The 26677-nt window shown below is 40.3% G+C and overlaps 1 protein-coding gene across 4 annotated transcripts in view; it reads right to left on the bottom strand.

Annotated features, from left to right (window-relative positions):
• The window catches only part of FNDC3B (fibronectin type III domain containing 3B), a 322142-nt gene that overhangs the window by 98543 nt on the left and 196922 nt on the right, over nucleotides 1-26677 (bottom strand). For all 4 annotated transcript variants that reach the window (XM_067536459.1, XM_067536462.1, XM_067536460.1 and 1 more), the window contains exons 7-9: nucleotides 15147-15205; nucleotides 5851-6008; nucleotides 3686-3745 (exon numbers count right to left, since the gene is read on the bottom strand). In XM_067536459.1, the coding sequence (XP_067392560.1) occupies nucleotides 3686-3745; nucleotides 5851-6008; nucleotides 15147-15205 (277 nt within the window). The remainder of the gene's footprint in view (nucleotides 1-3685; nucleotides 3746-5850; nucleotides 6009-15146; nucleotides 15206-26677) is intronic.

Here is a 26677-nt window from a genome sequence, read left to right on the forward strand (position 1 = left end):
AGTGCAGAGTCCTCCACTTAGGAAGGAAGAATCCCATTCACAGCTATAGACTGGGGACCGACGAGCTGGGCAGCAGCTCTGCAGAAAAGGACCTGGGGGTAACAGTGGATAAAAAGCTGGATATGAGTCAGCAGTGTGCCCTGGTTGTCAAGAAGGCTAATAGCATATTGGGCTGCATTAGGAGGGGCATTGCCAGCAGGTCACGGGAAGTGATTATTCCCCTCTATTCGGCATTGGTGAGGCCGCATTTAGAATATTGTGTCCAGTTTTGGGCCCCCCACTGCAAAAAGGATGTGGACAAGTTAGAGAGAGTCCAGCGGAGGGCAACCAAAATGATTAGGGGGCTGGAGCACAGGACTTATGAGGAGAGACTGAGGGAACTGGGCTTGTTTAGTCTGCAAAAGAGAAGAATGAGGGGTGATTTGATAGTGGCCTTTAACTACCTGAAAGGGGGTTCCAGAGAGGATGGGACTAGGCTGTTCTCGGTGGTGGCAGATGACAGAACAAGGAGCAACAGTCTCAAGTTGCAGGGCGGGAGGTCTAGGTTGGACATTAGGAAAAAGTTTTTCACTAGGAGGGTGGTGAAGCACTGGAATGGGTTACTTAAGGAGGTGGTGGAATCTCCATCCTTAGAGGTTTTTAAGCTGAGGGTTGACAAAGCCCTGGCTGGGATGATATAACTGAAGTTAGTCCTGCTTTGAGCAGGGGGTTGGACTAGATGACCTCCTGAGGTCCCTTCCAACTCTATGATTCTATGATTCTATCCGCATTGCGGTTGCTCCCAGGTAGAAGTTGCTCTTTGGATATACTCAGGGCATGTCTTTATTCAAACCGCTACAATAGCATAGCTGCAGCACTGTAGTGCTTTAGTGTAGACACAACCTATGCTGACAAGAGGGGTTCTCTCATTAGCGTAGGTAATCCACCTCCCTGAGGGGAGGAAGCTAAGTCAGTGGAAGAATTCTTCTGTTGACCTAGAGCGGTCTACAGCGGGGGTTAGGTCGGCACAGGTACGTTTCTCAGAAATGTGGATTATTCATGGCCCTGAGAGATGTAGCTACGTCGATGTAAGTTCCCAGTGTAGACTGACCTTACTCCTTGGCGCTTTCATGCCTGAAAGGCTACTGCCTCCATAGTGTCTATTGTTAGATTTGCAAGATCAGAGAAAGACATGAGGAAAACCTTCTCAACCCTTAAAAGTTAAACTAGCGTTGGGGAAGTGGCTCTAAATTCCAAGTGACCTATGTTTCTGGAGTTGTAAGGTAGAATTCACTTTAAAAAGACACGAGTGTCTTTAAAAGGTTCACACTTCTCTATCACCGATAAGTACTATATGATGGACACATGGAATCTCATCAAACGATGAGGGAGTTTGTGTTTGAAATGGTGGCAGTAAATATATACTCCTTGAACCAGAGTAGGATGTAGGTTCATAGTGAAGCTATGTGTGTAAGATCCTGAAGCTTTTTTGTGCCTAATACATCCGAATTTTTTTTCAAGAACAGTGTGGGAAAACGTAAACCCTTACAAATGCTGCCAAGGTCACTGAGACCTAGGATGATCTCCATACTAAGTGCTGGTCACGCAAGTTTATTTATGGACTTTATACATTTACTAGAGTTGGCCCAAAAACAAGAATTCTGTTTTGTGAAACATTTTAAGGTTTTCACATTTGTTTTCATTCTGCATTAGAATGAAATGGAGACCTTTCAAATTTTTGATTAAAAAGACAGCGAGAGACCTGTTCAGAATATCCAGCAGCCTGGTGCGGGAAGGGTTAGAGCACTCACCTGGGATATGGGAGACCCAGGTTCAGGTGCCTGAATTCAGAGCAGGGAGTTGTGGTTTAATGTAAAAAACTGGGGTACTCTGCTCCTTTGGGAGCAAGGATCTGATATTTCTGTGAGTGGCCAGTGTCAGGGACTGGATATCACAGAGGAATGCTTCAAAGGGACTCGAGGACTGGGGATGCATCTCTTGTTAACCTGCAAGACGAAGGCAGGGGTGACAGGCTAGTAGTGTTTGGGAGCTAACACCCAGTCACCATGGGCTAAGACTTCCTCTTGCTAGAGACAAAGTAATAAAGTAACTCACAGTCCTGGGTACCCAATTACCTGCGAGCTGCTATGGCTAGGATTCTTTTTTGTGCCCCAAAAGCAGGCTCGTTCCATAGATTTGGAAAGAGTTATTTACCCTCTTGCTCTTCCACTTGAAAAATAATTTTAAGATATTCCTGGAACTCAGTCATGTATTTGTTTTTAAAAAGTTCCAACACCAGCAGATTGACATATGTTTAATTGTTTAAATTCAGAAGCAATCTTCTGTTTATTAGGTTAAGTCATTACACAGAATAGCAAAATTGATGGGAAAAAGGGTGCCAGACTTTGCCTTTGTCTAGAGAACAGAAGGAAACAATAGACAGAAGGAGTGAAAGGAAATTTTGTTAAGGATATTGAACATAAATGAACAGGATGTGACTTTGAGGCCTGGGTTCATAAGTAAAGTCTTAAAGAAAGCCCTAAAAACACATGTAGTAAGAGCTGGTGTTAAAATATCAGTGTGAGAAGCTGAAATGTGTTAATAATGAAAAATAACTGCAAAAAACATGTAGCTCTATAATCTAAGAGAAACACTAAGAGAAAAACTGAATGCCTTCTGTTTGGTGTTAATTTGTCAGTTTTAGAGAGGCATATAAACATGCTGCTGAGTAAAGCCTTATAAAGTATCAAGTCAGCTTTATAAAATATACAGATTAATTCTGACATTATCTTTATTGTTTGAATACTGATAACAGGTAATGTATGAAGAATATACCCTTCCATCATTTTGCATACAGAACCTTCCATTACAGACAAGCCTAATTCTGCAGAAAAGCTGATCTGGCAATATGAATAAACAGCTTCAACATAGTTTGCAACTGAAGGGTCATTTATCATGGGGTCTCAGCTTAAATTCTACAATTTCAGTACAATTCTGTGCACCAATATTTTTGTGCTCATAATTTCCCCATATTCACACAGACCTTTAGCACAAACTTTCTTTTTCACAGCCAAGTTTTTGCATAGCCAATATGTGCAATACTAGAACATATTTTTCAAAATATGATTTTCAGTGTAAAGGTAAAATCTAGGCAGCTCACAATCAGAGTTGACCTAAAATATCCAGATGCTGGAAAAATGGTCAAATCCATTTTTTTTAAAGACCAGTAAAAGTCAAAATTAATTAAGGGTAGGGTAGAGTAATGGATGTAATCTACTGGGCAGCCAGTACTACTTATAAAAAAAAAACCTGGGAACACTTTGGTTTTATTTTGCTAACAAAGAAACATGATGCATGCTGGACAGATGCCAATAGCTTTAGTCAAACACTTTGGCAAGCCTGAGATATACTTACATACATAGGCACTTTAAGGTCTGTGATATACTCTCTAGCCAGTTGATATAGCTATACATCCTTTTCTTTTAGTTTAGTGATGACAGCACTATGATAGAAAATGCACTGTTTGAAAATCTCTCAATTTACAGCCTGAGAGATGGAAAGATACTACTGAATACTTAAGGGCTATTGAAAAAGTACTGTGAAATTCTTGAGCGATATCATGCAGAAGACAAAAGCCTCCATTTTCCTTTTTAGATATAATTGAACAGATTATATTTAAGAGATTTTCAGATTCATAACAACTCACCTGACATGATAATCTGTTGCTGGCCTAAGGTCTTTCAGGTTATATTCTAATTCTTCTCCACTGCAGAAAGAAATCATTCAGACATCATGAAAAACAATACTCAGTTAGTATAGCTATTGAATTTCTGATGTCTAGAGGCTCCTACAAATGATGCGTTGAAAAAATAAATAATCTCCAAGGTAGGAAAATAAAAGTAAATAATATAGGACCATCTTGTTAACAGACTGGAAATCTTTACAAGGTTCCATATTAAAGGAAAGAGCAGTAGCTATGTTTTCCAGTTATAAAGTAAACCTGTCATATGGATTTGTTTCTACACTGTCCTTATAAATATAAATATCTATGCCCATTTAATCTACTAGGTTTTTCAACTCTCCCCCTGAGTTATGCTGAAATGTGATTCAATCTTACACCAGTTCCATGATATTTTACTTTTATTATTGCAAATAACTATTTCAAAAATGCTGAATCATCAAACTGGGTTTGTGAATATTAGATCAAAAGATTCCAACATTGCTTGAACTTCAGCACCTTGCACTAATGCTTTACCTTGACCCTCATGTTGGGATTTTGCCCAACTCTATGTCCTATATTTGGGCTTCAGCAGGGAAGTATGTAATCTGCATTACTAACAGCCACAGTCTGTGCCCATTCACATCAATGGAAAAACTCTTACGGACTTCAGTTTTACAAGATTGAACTTTAGATACTGAAAGTGAAAGAATGATCTAACTGAGAGGAATTTTTTTAAACTAACACCCGGGCCATCCTTACAGTTTATGGGGCCCCAAATTGTAGGGGCTATGGGAGAAGAATCTGGCCATGTATTGTCTTCCCTTCCTGTCCATCTGCTGGAGACAGAAAATTAGAATGACTCATGCATTGCTGAATCTGTGGAGGTTTTTTCTACCATGGGACTCTAAGCAGCCTCTTATGTTATTTGTGCTCAAGGTTAACCCTAAGTACAACAGTAACTGTGGATCATCCCTGTAACATTAGTTCTTGGTTTATCCCCACTTTTATTAAAACACAGACAAATATAATCTCAATACAGTATTTATGCAGATCTGAAATATATTTCTTACAGTCAAGTGAGGTCTCATGGAGATCTAATACAAGACTAGAAAGTGTTTTGAAAGCAAGAGAACAGAAGGGACTTCAAGTATGAACATGTGTTTTCTGCGTTGACAGAGGTTAGAGATGGGCAAGGCAGCACAACTACCTGCAAATTCAGGATTGTTTCCTATGACACACTGCCACATGAGTTAGTGCAGCCTGACCTCTTGGAGAGATAAGGCGGTCAATATTTTGCAGGATTTTCTCTTGAATGCAATAACAGCTACCTTGGCTGCTTATAATGGAGCATGTATATAACCTATCCACATTACAACTGTGTGTTAAGCTATAGGACATCCTGAGAATGGAGATGAACTTGGCCATAAAAAGGTAATTATGATGCTACCTGGATTACCTTTAATCAAATTTTTGGAGGCAACTACTTCAAAATAGCCAGCCTGACATCTCAGCAAACTTTTTTCCATACTGGTGATCCTCATTAGGTGAAGAATATATAGAATTGCACTACACACACTTAATTATAAAATTAACTCATAAGATCACAGAATTTAGAAACAGAAAAGTCTCACTAGATTTACAGTTTAAGTCATAGTTGGGCCTGCTGATAGTAAAGCACAGAGAGGATGATTTTGTTGGGGAGTCTATGTAACCCACCTTTCAGTGTGTATAACAGGTTCCCCAATGTGCTGATCTGCAGAGGATATGAGCTGTTATAATCCCCAGCTACAGAGACATGGCTGTTAAGCATGTTAGCAGCTCATGGTTTTAACTCTGGCGGGTGGCTGTCACACCAGGAAAGTGCATGTGGGCGCGTTTTGATACCCCGAGGGATGGGAAATGGTCACTCTATTCATTGGAGAGAGAGTGACAACATTGGCCAGGTCTGCTGGGGAATGGCCCCTCTCGCATACATGCTCTCAATCAACTTGTGGGATGCTTTCACAGGTGGAGAGGGAATTACAAAAATTGGGACAAAACACTTTTTTGTGAAATTGGCTGGATACCAGGGCAGGACTTGAAGAACCAGGATAGCTCATTTTAACTAACATATAAATATAGAACAATACGTGAAAAAAGTACATAGTTACCTGTAAATTATCTTGTACTTTCCATCCCTCCCTTTGTCTGATAAGGCAATCTCGTAAGTACAAGTGTAAGGCAAGCCATTACTGTGTCTATCCACAGTTAAAAGGCCAGTTGGAGGAGACCACGTAAGTAAAACTGTTCTTGCTTGAATATTTGAAACCTATAAAAGAAATGTTAGTTACTGTGACTTTCAAGTACTGTGTTCTCTTATAAGCATACCAAATATATTTGCTCTTTATCAAGTAATTGCTTGTAAATACCACCCCTAAGGGTTATTAAGGAAACTAAGTAGTCATTGGTGGGAAATAAAGAACTGTAATTAATTAGAAACTGGCTGAGACACAGAAAACAAAGACCTAGGCTTCGCTGTGGACAGTTCAATGATAACTGCTTCTCAGGGTGCAACACTGATCCAAAAATATCCACAGTGGTATACATAGATAGGAAAAACAAAACAGCTTAGGAGAGCTTCAGGGCATAAGCCAATCCCTTACTGACAATGGCTAAGAAGAAATTTCCCCTACTGCAGGCTAGTTATTCCGTTCATAATTGTCCACTTTGCGATTCCTTACACCTTCTTCTGAAGCATAAGCTGCTGGCCACCGTTGGAGACAGCATACTGGACTAAATGGGCCACTGGCCTGATTCTGTATGGCAAATTCCTATGTGCTTATCTTTTTGGCAGCTTTTATTTGTGACCATCTTTAACTAAGAAAAAAGTGATTGATTACATTTTCTAAAATACAAGAAGGAACTCTCTGCACAAGCCAAATGACCGAAGGCTGCAATAACTGAAGTATTTGTAAAGCTACACTAATGGGAAAGGCTAAAAGAAAAACATTTAAAAAACGCCGACGAAGTGGGTTTCTGCCCACGAAAGCTTATCCCCAAAGAAATTTGATAGTCTTTAAGGTGCCACAAAACTCTTGCTGTTTTGTTAAAAATAGACTAACACGGCTACCCCTCTGGAACTCATTTAAAAAACAGTGTCTTTCACAAATTAAATCCAAAAATGGCTACCTTGGCCTTGTCTTCACTAGGATATTTCTGACCCAGAATTCCCAGTAAGGGCAGCTCTATCAGTGGATTCGGTAGTTTAGACAAAATTTAGAAAGCATTCTGAACAGTGTGTCAACATTCTTGTCTATACTGCAGCCTTCACTAGTGCTGCCACCAGAGGAGGTGCACCTGTTTGGAATTATGATGGCCCCTTCTGACCTTAAAATCTATGAGTCTATACGTTCAAATAATCCTAGTGTGGACAGAATCTAAAACTAGCCCAGCTTTTTTTGCTCTACAACATTCCTTAACAGGACAATCCACTGGCATAATGCCAGAAGCATCACATTCACCATAAACCTGCACAGTACAGTAGCTTCCATTTGAACAGACTTCTGATACTGTGCTGAGAGAAAGAGAAAAACATTAATGCTTCTAAAAACAATGCTTACAGTGGCTATCCTGGAAAGAAAGTACTGTGCTTCTAAGTAAGTCTTCTGAAGAAATCCCTGAAAAATCATTTTGTAGCCCTAAGCACTCTGCCACATAATCTCGAGTTTAGATAATGAAAATGAGTAATCTCTTAAAATTGCAAGCATCAAATGTAACAGTGAAAAAAAATTAGCCTATGTGAGGAGGAGGTGAGGTTACATTCCAGCGTACAAGATTTTATGTTTCTTATTAATTTCTGCTACATGTCAACTTTTACTAGTTTTATTATTCTAGCAGATTTCGCCAAAATACTTATAAAGCAAAAATCTCTGTTATTTCAGAAGGTGTAAGAAGCTGAATGATTTAGAGACTCGGTTATACATTTTCTATACTTTTCCATAGGAATCTGGCACTCCTCTCCCATTAATGGTAACAGTACTTGCAAGACTAATTTGCTGTGCAACTGTGCTTGGAATTTACTCCTTGAGGTCCAACATAGCTTGCAAAAATGTAGCTTCATTGGGAATGTGGTTGGAAGATCCAAATTTAAAGATGTACTTTCCAGCAAGAAAGAGTTCTGGAAACCTTTAATGTCCATAATGCAGATCATTTAACATCTCATCTGAAAAATACATTTTCTCTAGCTGAAAAGCACCTCAACTACTGCTCCTTATATTGATATATTAAGCAGATGCTTTCTAAAGCCAACTCCTAAGTCTGAGATTTTTTTAACATACTGACAAGGAGGTGAAACCATAAAGTCTCTCTCATCTTAACTTTGAGAGCAGTGTTTAAGTTATCAACATTTTAGTTTAATGTCAGTAAACTTAGTTAACCATGCCCAAAACAAAGCATCTCTTCAACATAAGCTGAAGATGTAGAAGATGAAATTTTAAGTAGTATCAAAAAAAATTTCTCAAGAAGTATTCGCAGATTAGTCTTACAGTTTTCCTACGATTTCTTGTTCTCTTACTATTGTCCTAGAGTAATACAATAATTGTTTGCTTCAAACACCTGGACTGGTTAAAAATTACATTGGATTAGCAAGACATCTATAAGAAAAGCCCAAAGTCTCAAGTCAGACAAAGCAATTTAAATCTCTCAGGTATCCTAACAGAATGAAATCATGGCCAAAACTAAATATATTTACAGCTAAAAAATTACATTTGATATCAATAAATATTTTACAGGCCAGAGAGAACTGAGAAATAAAAAGAACCAAATGGTAACTTTTTTTTTGGGACATACATTACTACTAGATCAACTACTGGGAGATTTCTTCTGTTATTATGGACATATGCTTGCATAATTGTTTTTCATAAATTCAGACAGGGATTTGGAACTTGATACACAATATCCGGCCAATGTTCTATTGAAAAAATTTTTTATGACTACTAGCTAGGACACACGTATATATGCTCTCTATTTGGTAAAAAGCCTTGTCCTTCAATGAACTTCAGTAATTTGTAGAAAGTGAAGTTTCTCTTTAACGCCAGAGAAACAGTAAATCTTATGGGCTACCCACATAAAAATGCTGGTACATGTTTAAATCAATGTGGCTCTGCACAGGCTGGTTCACATAGGAATAAAAGATTTCTGTGGCTACCAGTTGAGGGAGTTGTTCCATTAGCTGAAGTGCTAGAGGTTTAACCTTTTGATGCTGAAGATCCATGTTCCAGTTCTTCTACTGACATGTAATGGTGGTGATGGTGAACACACAGCAGTTGCTGATGTCAAAGATTGAGTTTTAAAATAAACAGGTACCCAACAATTAAAATAATTCCTAAGTGAACCCTGAAAGTGTCAATCAGACACCTTTGCAAAGCCTGTATGGCATGCAACAAAGGGTATTTATAGGCAGGGGTGTGCACGAGGGGGAGGAGGGAGAACGCCCCCCCCCCCCCCCCAAAAAAAAATTGGGGCACAGAACTCCTCCAGCCCCGGGAGGAGGAGGAGTGAGCTCCTCCAGCCCCAGGGGGCACAGAACATGACCCTCCAAAAGCGGCCCATTTTTAATTCTTGCACACGCCCCTGTTTATACATAAATGGGATTCATTATTAGATGACATCAGAAACTGCAATTCTGAGACCATATTTTTAGCATGGCAACCCAGAATAGTACTATGCACAGGAGAGTGAGAATTTGGAGCAAATAAATTTGTACAACTCTGGGGAAATACAATCTGCTTTCCAGTGAGCGAACAGGCTCAGTCTGACACCATAGTCACCGGCCACTGGTTGTGTATCTTCAATGTTTTCTTTAGTGAGTGCCTCTTGGTATGACAAATAACTTCTGCAAGTATCAGTGAATATTATGCCTGCTATGAAGGAAAGAATACAGCCCCAACTATTCAACTTAAAAACAATAGGCATGAAAGGTGCTCAGTGCTCTCAACTTCTATTTGTCCTAATGGCAGCTGAAGGAGCTGAACAGCTTTCAGAAGAAACCGAGCGCTTGGGCAATACCCTTTCTGGAATTTTCTTTATGCACAAGACAGCATCACAGCTATTTCATGATGCTGGGTCCAATCCTGTTCACACTGAAGTCAATGACAAGATAAGGAAGCTACTCCATCTTTTCAAAGCTTAAAATGGGAGGTCAGATTCTAAACTGTGTCTTGACTCATTATAACATCATCTACTCTTCCCCCCTCAGCCAGTGCAGGATTTTTACCCAACGAATTTTGTCCAGACCAGTTTTATATTACTCAAGTGAAGAAGGAGATTCCACTACTTTACCATTGGGATAGTTCCCCAGGAATAGAATGTTTTTGTTCAATTAAACACTGAACTTGCAGTACTGGTATAAAATACGTAAGTGTGGTACTAATTCTAAACAGGAATAGCATAGTATTTGTTCATTTTTAATGCTGTCTTAACTCTACCACACCAAAATATTACAAACTGGAAGATTTATTTATCATTTGGGGAGATGATTCTCCTTTGTGTAGTGTCCTTGCGCAGATGGAAAGGCCCATGCTGTCAGAAGTACTTTTTCCAGTTGGGTAACCTTCACCACTTTGTCTTACAAGCTATTGTATTTGAGTTTTACAGATTTTTTTTAAGGTTGAGAAGTAACTACACATTCTTTGTCATGGGAGTTGTGTGTGTAAAAAGCACAGCTAATTAGTTCCTGCAAACTTCACATCTTACACGGTAAATGTCTGCTTTATATGCTATTGAGAAGGTGGTGTAGTAAATAATTATTTGACGAAAGCCCTTATAAAATAATCACAACCCTGGCAGTACTTTAATAAAGTTACAAGACTGATAAGTATCAGTTCTCCCAGTTATTCAGGTCATGAACTAGGGCCAAGGTTTCCAAACAAGTTTACTTTGAAAGTTTGGGCTATTGTTCACAGACCTTTTGTGATCTGGGGGTTTATTGTATGTGTGCGAGCTACACTGAATGCAGCATTCCTTTGTTCCCCAGAGGGCAATGTCTGAAAGGCTTGTGGGTCAAATGAGCTCATGGCTTTTACTAGGTCAAGTTTTCCCTTTCAAATTATGGTCTGATGCTGCAGTCCTTAATCAGACAAAAACCCCAACGACTTGAAAGGACAGCAGGAACAGGCTCTTTAATATAAAGCCAATCTTCATGTGAACTCAGACCCAGCACACCTGTATTGCTTCTCTACTCTCTTCCCCTCCTCATCCCCCATGCAGTTGTCAGCATTTGCTGAAAGGATGCAATAACCTTTCAAGCTTCTATAGCTAGTTAGATCTGTTCCATTGTAATGGAACACAACAGCGGCACTCAGCCATTTTTGAAGCCTGGCCTCAGATTTCCCCTCCCTTATGAAGGTGGCTACTTCAGAGAATGAGTACTTTGTCTGTGACATTAGGAACTAGAAACTCACTAGGATTTCAGGTTAAACAAACAATCCTGGGAAAAATCAAACTATATCCTTTAAAGGGCTGCCTTATAAAAGGGAAAATTTGGTATGACTACAGTCTACATGAAGTTTCCCAAAATAGGTAGCAACGTCAGATATTGTAAAATTTACTCTTTGCTTGAATTTAAATCCATTTCCAATTGATTCACTGTTCCCTCATTACTTCATTTGTTTTACATATATTCTATTTCTTGTATTAAACAATTTTATTTTTCCCTTTTAGATATGTTCTGCTGGGGCTACAAATATTTTACTACTTCTGAAGCGATGGCAATTGCATAATACAATTTTTCTCACATTACCAACTACACGTACACATTATACACATGTACGTGTATATGTTAAATACATGTACATCTGCGTGCGTGTTTATGTGTACAATAAATGATGGTAGCCTATGTTATCATCAAAGTTAAGATTTTGTCACAGTTATTTTTAGGAAAAGTCCAGGAGAGGTCACATGCAATAAACAAAAATTCACAGAAGCCACGACCTCTCCTGGACTTTTCCTAAAAATAACTATCTATGACAAAATGGGGCTGACTGTGGGGAGTGGAATGAGAGCAGCGGGGCAGGGTTGCCCCCCTCCCTCCCTGCTGCCTGCAGAGGCAGAGAGCTGGGGGCCAGGGCTGGGAGCTCTGGGTGTGCGTGCACCCTCCTACCAGGGGAGTACCCACCGTCCAGGGCAGCTTGGAGCTGTGGGGGGCCTCGGCAGCGGTGCCTGGGAGCTCCAGACTTTCCCCCCCCACTGCCTAAAACAGCAGCTCAGAGCTCCAGAGTCATCCCTCCCGCTGCCCGTGGCTCAGAGCTGCAGGGGCCTCTTGCCCCCTGGAATTGCAGGGGCCCCTCACTCCTCCGCAGCAGCTCCAAGCTCAAAGGGCTGTCAGTGGCAGTTCGATTTGGAACTCGGGGGGATCCCTGCCATCCGCGGCGGTGGATCAGAGTTCCAGGGCCCCCCCATCACCTCCAGGAGCTGAGAGCTGCAGGGGCTACCAACCCCAACCGCTCATGGCAGCTGGGAACTCTCGGGACCACCCCTCCGGCTGCCTGCGGTGCCTGGGAGCCACGGGCAGTGACAGGGAGCTCCAAGGGTCCCTTGCTGCTCACTGCAGCTTTGAGCTCCGGGTCCCCTTTTCTCCCCACCCATGGGGGCAGGGAGCCATCGTGACAATCTTATTCTTAGTTATTGGTATGAGCTGAGTGAAGACTTGTTACGGGTTGAGTTAAAACACCATTGAGACTGATAGGCGTGATTAATATAAGTGTAAGCATATGCAGCACCTAAGACAAAAGGCACGTGCACCCATTCGGGAGCTTTTGGCTGAGTGTTGTTTTGGATAGTTGTGTATAGGAAAAAAGATTACACGGAAATTCAGGTCAGACAAGAACAGACAGAGAGAGGGGGGGAAGAGAGAGACAGCCTGAAGGACTGGAAAGAGATTTTTGGGTCAGAGATGCAGGCGAAGAGTGTACCCTGCTGTTGTAGTACAAGAAGCTGTTTTCTGCTATTGATTCACTCTGTGATGAAAATCACAGGACTTTGTTCATTTTTTTGTAAATAAACAAAACTGCACCAAAGAAATACCTGACCATCAGAAATTTCTACTCTCAACTGGAACACACACAGGGTCCCAGACTTTGGTCAAAAAAGGGCAACAATATACATTTATTATTAGCATGAGGTTGGGATAGTGGTGTGACTCATGAGTGCTAAAGTCACAGGGAAGCATGCAGGTTATCCCAAATGTGTACCAATACAATGGTTACACCGTCACATAATAAGCATGTGCCACGAATATTACGAAAAAAAATACCCATAAAAGCAATTTTAGGACCATCAGTCCAATTATACAGGATTCAGAGGTAACCATAAAAACTAAAATTGACCTAAAATAGCGTCTCTGTACATAAAAAGGTCACAGATTTAACTTCAGAATTCCCAGGATCTTCGAAGGCTAGACATTCCTCCTTTCTAATGGTATAAGTCTCCTGCATCTGACTCTGGAATACTCTATGACACTTTGAGTACCTTGCCCAGATCTGAAGAGCTCTACGTAGCTCGAAAGCTTGTCTCTCTCACCAACAGAAGGTGGTCCAATAAAAGATACTACCTCACCCACCTTGTCTCTCTAAGCGGACATTAAAGCAATTCTGAACATTGCCCACTCTGGGTAATAGGCCACTGGAACTTTGAGTGTGCATGTTCGGAGAGTGGGCAATTCCTCATTTGAAGAGAGGAAAGGAAGGAACGTTTCTTTTAAAAATGGTGGCTTTGGGGACCTGTCAGAGGTTTAGAATATTGGCAGTAGTCCCACAGAGATGGCTCATTGGGCAGAGTGTCTTTGAGCGTATCTCTTCTCAGACCTCAAGCCACCACCTGTCTTGCGGTGGAAACATACAATTCTCCCACTCTCAGACCAGGCCTTGGGCAGCAGTCCCTTGGTACTAACTGCATCTCAGCATGTCTGACTGAGGCTCAGACCCTGGAGCTCTGTTCCCTCCAGGGGTAATGAAAGCGGCATTCAGTAACCAAACAGCCTTCTTAAAAGCAGAGTGTTATTTATTTTGAACCAAAGCATTTAAGACAAGACAGATCTCAAAAAATAAACCAATCTATATACATGCTTGCCTTTTGTTAAGGCTCGCCATTCCCTGGATCTGAGAAAGGCCCACTCCTTTATTCCCTCCATGGTGTCTCTCTCTGTGTTAGTGTCTCCCTGAACAGCTGCTGACAACTGACACACCCCACATCCCAGAAGGGCTTTTTAACGGTTTAATGTTCTTTTAATCTCTGGGCTTGCAGCCTGAAAATAAAAACTTGTATCTTCATTGGCGACAGGACATAGGATCCTCAGAGCTAACAGTTTCCTCCATTGTCTTGTAATTGTCCCCGAAGCATTTGTTAGGAGATTCTTGCCAGGATCCTTTGGGTTGCTTCCCTGCTTGTTTTTTCCATAGCCCCCTATTGAACTAAACCAATACATTCAAATTGGAAAATCTTCTACCCAACGTACAATAACTGCACCTCACTGACCAGGCCACATACAGTGTTCATAAAATTATTACATCTCAATATTCTTAGAATAGATTACATAGCAATCCCATGGCAGTCAAAACAGTGAACTACTTTTCCTCAGCAGAACGATCCACTGCTTATGAATACACACCAAGGGTATGTTAATTGCAATAGTACAGAACAGAGGAGTTAGCCAAAGAATATGAAGTCAATCACATTGTTCATGACAAATATTTGTATGAAAAAAATTTAATTTGAAAAAAAAAGTCTGCGTAAATCACTGCAACTTCAAGTCAGCAGGGATTCAGATTCCCCATTTATTCCTTTATTGCTTAAGGCGCCAGTCCTGCAAACAGATGCACTGGTGCAAACCCTAAAGTGGATGGAGTCCAGAATATCATGTGAACACAATGTCTGCCCTGGTGCATCTGTTTGCAGGACTGGGGCCTTTATTGCAAACAGAAACCTATTTTCCACACTTTTTAATGTTATTAAACAAGAAAATTTGGTTCCTTCTCATCAAAGTATTGCTTTTTAATTACTCATTTATTATTTCAAATTAAAGCTGTCTGGGGGCAGGGGACAGGAGAATTGGTATCGAATAAATAAGTGATTTAATTATTTTTGTCCTTACATGTGCATTATGTTATATAACACATATAATGAAATAACTAACACTAATAAATTAATGTAAGGATTCCAAAGTGCTCAACAAATAGCAATTAATTAAGCTCCAGAAACTGCTATAAAACACCTAGAGATTATGCCCATTGTATGGACTGGGAGATTTGCCTCAGTAAATACTCTGTTTAGACTACAGAATTGTGATCCATAAAAATGTTCTTGGATGAAAATACATTTATATAACATTATGGCATATAATAATTCAGAGGCCATCTCCTATTAATTGGCATATTTGTGAAGCCATCTTTTTTTGTAAATCTGGAACACGTACCTGTGGTTTCTCTATTCCAGAAAGTATGTCTTGAACTCTTTTGGTTTCTGAGTCGTATTCTGTAAAACAGACAGAAAAGAAGTAAATTATTACCATTAGATGGCAATAATGTCACCAAACTCTATATTCCTCCATGGTGAACTTTTTGCTAGGAAAGAGACAGAGAACAGTATGACTGAATCATTAGAAAAAGTTTCTTGTGGCAAAGTTTGCTCTTATGTAACAATGGAAGAAGAAATACAATATATGGTTCCTTATACATGAATATGAAAAATATATTATGGTGTAAGAATGAGTGGCCTGGGGAATTTTTGAGCCTTAATGACTGTGGCTGCAGAGCTGACTTCCACAGACTTCCTAAACTGATTTATATTTGGTTTCATGTGGCAATCAATCCCCCCCCCCCCCCCCCCGCCCCCAAACTTAGTTCCACAGATATGCTGCAAAAAAGATCCAGGGGCTTCTATAACTCAATTAATATTGACCCTAATTCTGGCTTATTAACCAAAAGTATTTTTATTCAGTCATCCATGGAGCACCACGCAAGGAGAGTCCTCATTTCCCTACCTACAGCCTTCTCTACGGGAAAATTAATAGCCTTTTTATTTTAGTGAAAGTCTGCTGACCCGTGTAAATGCCCATCTCCTCCTGAAAGAATGTGCCTCAGTGTGTAGTGGGAATGACAGCCCTGCCTGCCTCTTATGAACTGGAGTGCTTTTTAGCCTCAACCACTTGACAAAAATTAACCTAAAATAATTCTGAATAAGAGCAAGATAGCAGAGCCAGTTTTCCACAGTGGATAACTGGTAAAGTGTGTTAAAGTATATAAATTAGCATGCTTCAGTATGGATAGGACGTATCTGACCTGACAACTATACAGATGAGCCTGAACCCGCAGAGAGGAGATCCAGATGTTGATCTAAACACAAAATTCATCAATGTTTAGGGAGTTCGGGAATTCAGTGTTCCCTTTAGTCCTATTGCAGAGGCAGACCTGAGCCATGAAATTTGGATCCAGCTCTGAAAATTCTGAAGGAGTTCAAAACCAGTACTGTGGGCCCATTTGTAGAACCTGATTCTATGCCTACAATGGGTAACAGAATGCTGTTACTATGCCACTGAAAGTTTCTTTATTGTCATTATGTCACCCTCAATTACAGGCCCAGAAGCTAAGTTTGAATCTTTCTTGACCTTAAATCCTGAACATGTGGACTGAATTTTCTCTCCTCAGTCTGCTTTCGAGCAAGGGTACTTTTGGTGTCACGCTAAATAAGAGATGAAAATCAACCCTAAAGCTCAATGAAATTTCACTTTCCTCTCCTTGTGAAAAATGATAGCTCTGTACAGTAACTAAGCCCTTTTGATGCCTTGCGGGGAAGGGCTGCAGGTTCAAGCCATTCCAAGCCCTGGAGTTGAATAACGAGACCTAAGAGAGTAGAGTATCCCCAGCAATGACAAAAACGTAAAAGCAACAGCTTTATAACCAAAGTTAACATACCCCTAACCCTAGGAAAACTTTTGATTCCAGTTCACTAAGTACATAGCCTGCACACATGCACACACCCACTGCCTCAGCCACCCACACTCCTCCAGGCTCAGAAGGACTTGGTGCCAGACGCACAATGCCTATAATCACAACTGTCCACATGTCAGTTTGGAGCTGGGAACAAGTAAAGGAAACTTTATTGGAAAACTCAGGTAAGTAAAAAGACCCGAGTCAATGTAACTAAGGAGAGCTGTGAAGAGTAGCAATCTGAATCTCAGCTATGAATGAATTTAATTTACATGACCAAACAACTAGCTCTTTCAAGGACCACCGATGCTGAGCACTGAGCTCAGGAGGTTCCGATGGCAAGATATTCTTCCCACCACGTGGGCACTCGCATAAACTGAAGAGTTAATTTTTTTAATCCCCAAATTGGCCCTGACCTCGACATTTTGCTGCAGAGTGAAATCATTTCGTGTCACCCGCAGTAAAGTATTCCAGCACAAAAGACTGTAAGTCACCCACACTAGTACTAATGGCGCCCATGAACATTGGCGGTTTCATCGAAGAGATCAAGGCCTGATGAGTATTGGAGATTGATTTGTCCTTTTTTGCACTTCCAGTTGTTTCTCTGGTTTGAAGCATTGAGGCACACTGGCATACAAACACAGAGAAACTTGCACTGCCTTTCTTTGTGTGGTTGGACAGACAATGTCCTCAGGGCACTTAGTCCAATGTTCCAATTACAAACCAGTTCCAAATCTGCTTTTATATCCGTTTAATAAGCCCAGGAATAATTTTCATTTTTGAACCTTTATTTAAACATTCAACATCCAGGGTGTTCTGTGTCTATTTAAACAGTTAGAAAATGGGATACATTCATGACGTTTGCATCATTCATGCATGATCCTTGCACTTTTGCAGGTCTGAGTTACATTAGGCTTATTCCATTGCTGCTAGTACCATAAATCATACTACCTTTTAAGAAAGGAAATAATTGTGACACCTTACACACAGAGAGAAAAAATGTTCATCACATGAACTTCCAGATCATACACTATACAAAATGGATGGTGCGTGCCTTTGAGGTTTAAGAGGCACCACACTGCATTCAGACATAGAACAATGGCATGAACAGTGATAATGATGATAACAGATCACACACCTTAAATGAGGGGGAAATATAATCTAAAGAGACAATGGACAACAGAGATGCATATGAAAGGCAAGTGGTAACATAACACCGCAGTGAAACTGTCATATGGCAAAGCAGTGACAACTTTTTAATAAAAGCCATTAGTGTTCTTTTATTATTAATTATTATTATAATTATTATTGTAAAAGATAAAGTCACTCACAGAGGTGATAGTTTTTATAGCATTTCTTTAGGTTTTTTGTTTACTGTTTCATGAGCCAGATGAATTCTTATCAGGCTTCTGTGGGTTGCTGAATTCTGCTCAATAACAAATATGATTCCACAACCTTCTGGGCTACACGAGTCTATGGCAAACTAGAGAGAGATCATGGATCCTTCCCTAAGCAATGATGCTGGTCCTATCTGCCACCAGATGGGGCCAGTCTCTTTGCTAATAAATTATGCATTCAAGTATCAAGCTTGAGCTCTTTCTCCTGGGCCAACACAGAATGGGAGCTCTTTGGAGACAGCCCGTGGTGTGAAAAAGGAGTATGCATACTGTGACTCCTTCTGGCCAGCTGGTAGAACTGTATTACCAGTCTCTAGAAGGGCTGAATCCATACCTCATTAACAGAAGGAATGTTGTTATAACTCAGGGCCTTAGGAAGAACAGTGGCACTACTGGGTATTACAGAGCACATCAAAAATTAATTCTCATCACACAGGTCACAGTCGCCCCCTCATGCTTGTGTAAAAGAGACGCGTAGCTAGAACTGATTTTTTGGCAGGGCCTGTGGTTGACACGGGTGGACACAAGCCTTGTGTCCCAAGCAAAACAGAGGCTGATAAAAACACGGGATGAATTGCTTAAGATCTGGTTGGGTGGGCCTGCTTTCAAGCTTTTCAACCCATAGCTACGCCACTGGTGTAAAACACCTAACCATGGCTGTGCTGTACTCTTTTAGGAGGAGTACAAGTATCATGCAATGACTGCAAGTATGGTAGGGAAGAGGGATCACAAACTCTGCTTCCAATGGGCAGTAAACTTTAAAACAAAAATATATCCGTGATTGCTTGAGACACTGGGAGTACACTCATTTGTTTAAGGGCTTCCAGCCCCAAATAGCCAGTTTTGTTTGGTTTTAATTTCTGACCCTTTTCTCACTCTTCCAGGCCCAACTGAAGTCAGCAAATGAAAGCTATGTGCGTAAATCTCTCCACATTAATACTAGGAATTACAGAGCCAAGTAGCTGGCATATCCTGCTCTCCTTCTTTGACATCAGCACAACAGAGGGCCGAGGAGAGCTCACTCCAACACTTTGGATCCTTGTCTTTTTAAAAGCTTTTCTACTTCACATCTGTTCCCTACATCTGCCATGGCAAAACTGTCCATCACAGGATTCTTTGAGTGCTCAGTGGAGTCCAGAGGATGCTATAAAACCCTCAACGTCTAGGAAAAAGGGATACTTCTGAATGTCTTTGAGATGCTATGGATAGACCGGAGCTACAAAATTTGGTTCTGACTCCAGAGCCTGAATCACTCCCAAGTTCTGGATTGTTTGGATTTGGGGGTTTGGTTTGACCTTTCATACAGTAAAGGGACCAGCTGTAAAATCTGGATCTAGGTTCACAGTCTGGTCCCCCTTCCTCCAAAGTTTTGGTTCTGACCCACCCATTCACCGAGAGCGAATTTCCCCCAAGAATACGGAGAGGTCCTCCACAGCCTGGTGGCCATTAAGTTTGGAAGCTAGTTCTTGCTGAACTGAAGCTTGCTGTTACAGATTTCTGTTAGCTTAAATCCCAGCTCCTTCCTGCATTAACGGTACAAACATAATTCTTCTACCATTCCAACAGTGCCTTATAAAGCAAGGCAAGTTTAAAAAATACAGGAAAAAATGTCATAGTTTAAACTTTCCACAAATACTGGCCTTCACATTTGCTCAAATAGCAACTGCTTATGCACAGTGTTTGAAACAGCTACAAGCCCTAAACTAATTAAAATTTCCCCATTGTAAATACAGTTTACTGATTTTAGGTTTGCTCTTCATTTTTTCCTTCACAGAAAAAGAAGAGGTCCAGTAGATACTTACTTTCTATAGCCAGCAGCTATTTACGGTTTCAACAGCCCCTTCATTCCAATGGAGTGACATCAGCACGAATGCCTTGCAAACCTTATGTCTAGTTCTCAAGCTCAGCTCCACGCTTGCAGATATGCCAGTCATAACACAATATGCTTTCTCAGAATTTGTTCCAGATTTACAGGGGCTGTGAGCAGCTCAAATACTAGAAAAGACCTTTTATCAGTCACACAAAGTGCAGCCTACAATTTGAAAGACACTCAACTCCCTGATATACTACACGCCTCCTTGATAAACTTCTAACTGCTATTAATTAAGCCTTTTTCAATATCATGGCAAGAGATTCATTGGAAATTAACACACAGAGATAGTTGTTCTATAATCTTTTTGAGATTTTTAGAACCAAATGAGCATACAATTATTCACAAATGAGAATAGAATGCAGAAAAAATAGCAATGATAATTGCAAGTATTAAATTACAGTCACATTCTGCCTGCCATACGTGCACAGAAGAGCCAGAAATTCAGCAGGCAGTTTTCTGCTCCAATCTATAGAGAAGCCATATTACAACAGGAGTCACAGAGGTGCAGTCAATAGCATGGCGGGACCAAGGGATCATAAGGAACAGTCAGCATCCTTAGGCATACACCTCTTAACCTGGTGATAGAAATGATATCCCCAAACCTTGAAGAGTATGCCTGCGGCTAGCAGAAATAATCAGCAAGAGTGCAGCCTGTTGTCATAATATGGCTATGGTAATACTGCTTTCATTGTGCTATTGTGTACTTTTACTGGAGCCATTTTCAAAATCGGCCAGAATTAGGGCCCATTATAGTTATGTGCCTAGTAAGGAAACACTCAGAAAACTTCTCTTCAAAACAGCTGTGCCAGCCTAAAAGTAAGAAGAGTTAACCCTCATATTGGATCAAAAATCACCAAAATATTTCCATATTGGAATCTTGGAGACCCCTACTATGTCAAAATTGGAAAAAAAAAAAAAAGAACACGGGATGCATTGAAAACTACTGTAACCAGTGAACTACGAACAAGTTAAAACTTTCCTAGATTCAGAAGCACATTACACAGTACTTGTGTTGGGGCTCTAACTGACCCCATGATCAAACACAAAAAAAGCTACACTACGTAAGTGTTGGGGTCTAACTGACCCATGTTTAGACTTTGAAAATAGACAGCAACAATATAAAAGGCACAAACATAGCAAAGTGGCAGTCAATGGACTATGACTTTGAACAAATGGAGCAAACAGGTGATGGGTTCTGAACACACAAAGTTTTTACACTTTGCATGTTTCTGTTGTGTTTTTCTGTCTCCTTCTCTGGAACAGCTGTAACATCTTCTTTTCTTAGATCAGTACCCAGCACACTGGATACCACTTCCCTAGAAGCCTGAGGCAAGTCTGCAGTGTTGCCTTGCTGCACCAATGATTTCACCATTTCTATGCCCAGGTCCCTGAGAAACATCCCTCTCTTACTCAAAGATTTATTATGCCATCTGCGATTCAACAAAATCCAAACAATATATGTATTCAGGCATGCAACGTGCATGTGCAATGCAACAGTGAGTCTTTGTCCCGGCAACAGCATCTGTCAAGTGTGGGCTTGCTAGAAAATGTATCTGATAGGTAACTTTGCCTGAAACTCTTCCTAGTAAGTGTAGGCTTCCCAAAAAATCAATTTGACAACATTATCTTCAAAGAAACTCAGTTTGCTGGACAACTGTGAGGATACATAAGGCAAATGTTATCTGGGATCTCAAAGACATGCCCCCCACCCCAGCACCCTTTTGGTGCATTGTTTTTTAACAACAAAAACAACTGAAACTATTTTAAAAACTATGCCAAAAGATTCATGTATCATATCCTAACTGCTGCTTCAAAATAAAAACAAACTGATGCTTAAATATCTGAGTAATTAATTTGCAGTTTAACTGACCCCCAATATCTTTTGTTACCTTTTTTTTTTTTTTTTGCTAAACTTAAATCACAACAGGTATGCAGACAAAACCAATGCTAACAGGTTGTCCTCATCATCTTTTGAGAATACTTAAAGAAAGAGGAGGCAGTGGTTTGCCTATCATGGTTTTATCAAGTTGCCTATCAAGTTTTTGTATGTGTTTGGGGTCCAAGAGAAAACCAAAGACCTTAGAAGTGTAATACTTTCATTTTTCCCATTGACTGACACTGAGGAATCTTACACCTTTTCAGTGACTCCTTCCCCCCTCCCGCCCCCAAACCACCACAAAAGGTAGGATGATAAAACCAATGTGGATTAATGTATGAAGAGGCACTGGTTTGGCACAAAAACATTTATTTAGATTTGTGTGCGCGTTGGGGTCACTCAGACCCGAAAACATTAGGAGGGTTAAACAGTAATTAGGGAGTATTGCTAACTATTTACATAGACATATGTGTTTGTGTTTTCAGTTCTAAATACTAAACATTTCTGAGTTCTGCAAATGACACTGAAGCTAATACACATCTTATGAAACGTGACGACAGTAGCTCTAGTTTTCAAATTTGAGAACTCAAAGTTAGTCACCTCACTCTATATTAGTCACCTCACCCAAATAAGTGGTCTGATTCACAAAGGTGCTCAGCACCAACATCTTCTACTGTGTTCAGTGGGGACTGGGATTTCTCAGAACCTATGACAATCAGGCAACTTCTACTTAGGCGCCTCAGAATGACTCTGGGAGCCTAACTTCAGACACTCTGGTTTGAAAAGCCATGACCTATGCAGACGATGGACATTCCCTAAATACCTGAAAATCAAGAAACGAACGTAAAAAGTGCAAGCATACATTTTTCAGAACCCAGCACAACATTCCTATTCAGGACAGCACTTACATACATGCCTAACTCCTACTGAACACAATGGGGCTTAAGAACACACTTAAAGTTAGGCACTTGCTTAACTACCCTCCTGAATGGGGATGGACTCACAGAGACGCTTCAGAGCTTTCCAGTAACTCAAAGTATGTCTACACTGCCAGAAAAGAAAAGAAAACCACCGCAGCAAGTCTCAGAGGAGGTCAACTGAGTTGGGCTTGCAGGGCTCATGCTATTGGGTCTGAAAATAGCAGGGTAGGCATTTCAGCTCAGGGTGGAGTCTTGGCTCTGAGACCTTCCCTCTTGCCAGGTTTCAGAGCCCACACTTCAACCCAATTGAGAATGTCTACAGTGCTATTTTTAGCCCCACAGTGCAAACCCAAATAAGTTGACCTGGGCTCAGAGTCACCACTGCATTTTTGTTTGTTTGGGTTTTTTTGCTGCACAGATGTACCATCCATGCTCTTGCACTTACTACAGTCAATATTTTGCCATTCAGTGGAAACAGGATCAGGCCCTGAAGGACAAAACAATTTTTTATTTCAGTTCACTTTATGCAGTTATGCCTTGTGCTTGAAATTAATGTACTTTGTGTTTAATGAAACGAAAAGTATTGTGCAATATGGGCAAGTACCAGGCTTGTGAGCAAGCTGGTGTTCAGGGAAGTCAAACGGGCACGAAGAGAGATACTCCTGTTAGGGTAATTTTAATCAAATTAAAGTGGATTTAATTTTTTTTTTTTTTTTTTTTTTTAAGTTATATTTACTTTTGATGTTTTATGTAAATTAAAAAAAGGGCAAAAAAGGAAATTGGTTGCATCTGCAAGTGGAATGAAATGCTGGATGCAAGGGCCAAATGGAGTGCGTTAAGTGTTTTGTTCTTTTCTACCTCTTTGTTGCTACTGCTGGAATGCAGCAACAACAACAACCACCTCCCACTTTACTGACTTAAAATCTGAGTAAATTCCTATTATGAATTATGAATTATGCAGTTGGTCCACCAAAAGGCAAAATGGGGCTTTCTTTTTAAAATGCTAGTACAAAGTCTATAGTGCATCAGTTTTACATTTCAAGAAAGTGCTTTGTTTCTTACAAAGACAGTAACAGATGCACAGCACCACACATGGCAGCAGCTGGTTGTTTTTGAAGAAACATCAAATTAAACAGTGACACAACCCATATAAACAGATAAAGTACAAGTTAGAGCTGCTCCTATGCACCAATCCTTCTCTCCCACTATAATGAATAGCTACACATTGCTTGTTTGACCCTTTTAGTTAGTTTCATGTGTCAGAAATAGTCTTTTTTATTTTTGGACAGCGTCTTCTACACTATTATACAACAGAAGTCCGCAAGCTCTTTGGGAGTATAAAGAAAAGGTTGATACTTACATATAGGAAATAACGGGTCGCTAAACATGGGATTTATGAACTGTGGGTGTAAAGATTTATGAATGTGACTGCTCATCATTTTCTTTTTGTAATGTGGATATATCTGTCACACTAAGGTAATTTATAAATAAACAGTATTTAGATGCCGGTATCAGTTAACATATTTAATTGTATATTGTTTCTAAGGCTACATTTTCAAAGGACTCTTCTAAATTGTGTTGGCAACATTTGCACATACAAAAACCTGTTTGAGTAGGCAGATTATGTGTAAGGTACCTAAAAGGATGCATAGATGTTTCTTTGCACATTCCCGTGTGTGGCTATGTTATAGAGGCCATCAGGGCTTGAACTGGGGATCTCCAGAACCAAAAAGCATGAGTGCCCCTACAGCTTAGAGTGGTAGCAGACTCATCCTTTGAGGATTGGTCTAAGAGGTGACACACAGCACATGTTGACCATAGGTTTAAACATTCAGATTTTCCAAGAATAAAACAGGAAGGGATTGTAAAATGAAATTACACCATTATGTTGTTCCTAGTATATGAGCATTATACATACTGTGCTGCATCTCATTATACTTCAGAGTATAGTTTCAGCTTTGACTGTAGTAAAGGAAAATAAAAAATAATGAGCAAAAATCATCCCTGGTGTAACTCCACTACCTTTAATAAAAGGATGATTTCTGTCATTGACTCCAATTGTGAAATACCAGGCTGCAAAAGCAAAAGCAGTGGCTATTACTGCATGCTTCCTTGTTGGATTCCAAGTTGTCTCCCCACTGTCAAACATTAAGCTTGGTGAGCACAGAACTAAAGAATAAATGTCAAAGTTTGTTGTTTTCACAAGCATTACCTCTGCTCTTGCACGTCTCGCTCCTTCTGGTGTTTTTTCTTTTCTCTACCTCTTCTGATTGGGACAGATTTGTAATATTTGTATATGTCTGATAGATCACTACAAATTCTCCCCTGCCTATTCTTTTCTGGAATTATAATTTCTCTGACTGGAGTTGCCTTCATGGTACTTAGTATGTTCATACACCAAGGGGCAGCACTTTCTGTTTAGAGAAAGTCAGATGGAGAAGTCCTTTAAAAACTTTTATGTATGGGAACACAAGCACAGATATAGCATTTGGAAGTAAAATTTGAGTGAGCAGTTAAGGAGAAATGCAAGTTATTTTAAACTCCATCCCCAAGCACCTATAATTACTGCTGTAATAAATAATAATAACAGTACCGTCTACTGCTAACATTTACGTATTTCTTTTAATCATTATATTTCATAGTGCTTTTATAGCTATTATCCCCATATTACAATTTGGAAAATGGAAGGACAGAGAGCGTAAGTGAATCACTCAAGGTCACAGAGTGAGGCAGTGGTACAGCCAAGAACATGGCCCAGAACTCTCAACTCCCACTCCTCTCTGGCAATCTCTTTTGTGCTGTTTCAGATACAAATTTGGACACAATAAGATAACCTTTTTTTAGGAGAAAAGAGGTTCTTAGAATACCGTATGTATTCCGTGGTAGTTGCGATTTGTGTCAGTCCTACATACTATTCTTCAATTCCCTTCATTTATTTGTGCACTAGTTCTTATTTTCTCTTGGTTCTCCTAATTTATTTTCTGTCACTTGAATCTACGCTTGTTTCTCTCTCCCTACCTTCATCAGTATTCAGGAGCCATGGTTTGCTCTGGCAAGAGAGCCAGAAGCAACCCTGCCAGTCTGATGAACTGAGGAGTCATTCACAGAGAAGGTACCTTCTGAAAAGTTACTACTACTACTATCAAATGCCACAAACCCCACATGGCCACAAAATCCCACGTTACCCCAGTCCCAACTAAGCTATGTAGAGAAGCAGGGAGGGTCATCAGGATACTGAGCCTTCTTAAAATGTAACAGTGACCCAGGAGAAATGCTGGTTGGTGCCAGTTGTGAAGTGAAGTTGTCTGGAATTTACTGGTGCAAGTTTTCTTTTCTGATGTAAAAGGTTCCCTTTAATCATGGCAACTGGCTTCTCTGACGCCAAGAGGAATAAGAGGCTAAAACCCAACACAGTTAACAAAAGGAAGTATGGATTTCTTCCCCTCTCCCCCCCTTAAGTGAATTCAGTGTTAATTAAAAGTGCCAGGCTGACAGCATTGCAAATTGAAGGCCTCTCTTCAAACACAGACAGCTTCTCCTGCTATGTACCTCAATACTGGCTCTAGAAGGCCCAGAGAGGGAAAGAGCAATTTTGTCTCTCTACCCGTTCAGTTTTTGTTTTTCCTGCTGAGGCAGCCAACAGGAATGCCAATTGTGGGGGTGGTCTTTGTATACTCTGTGAATTGAATGAAAACCAAAAAAAATCACACAAGTCACAAACTGTTACAACTTTCAACAGTTACTGGTGGAGGTGGGATTCAAACCTGTGATCAGGAGGTGAAAGGCTTTGTAGCCCATTATCGATGCCCCATGTCAGCCGGGAAATATTTTCCTCTGAAATAGGATTCCACTAAAGGAAAAAGCACAAGGGCATCTGCATTGAACCTGACATAACTTACTCTTTCTTAATCTTCAGAAACATAAACGTACGATAAATGGCTAAAGAAAGCCT

The sequence above is a fragment of the Emydura macquarii genome, unplaced genomic scaffold, assembly GCF_026122565.2.
Source record: "Emydura macquarii macquarii isolate MOO-44397 ecotype Brisbane River unplaced genomic scaffold, CSIRO-AGI_Emac_v2 contig_3603, whole genome shotgun sequence".
Lineage (NCBI taxonomy): Eukaryota > Metazoa > Chordata > Testudines > Chelidae > Emydura > Emydura macquarii.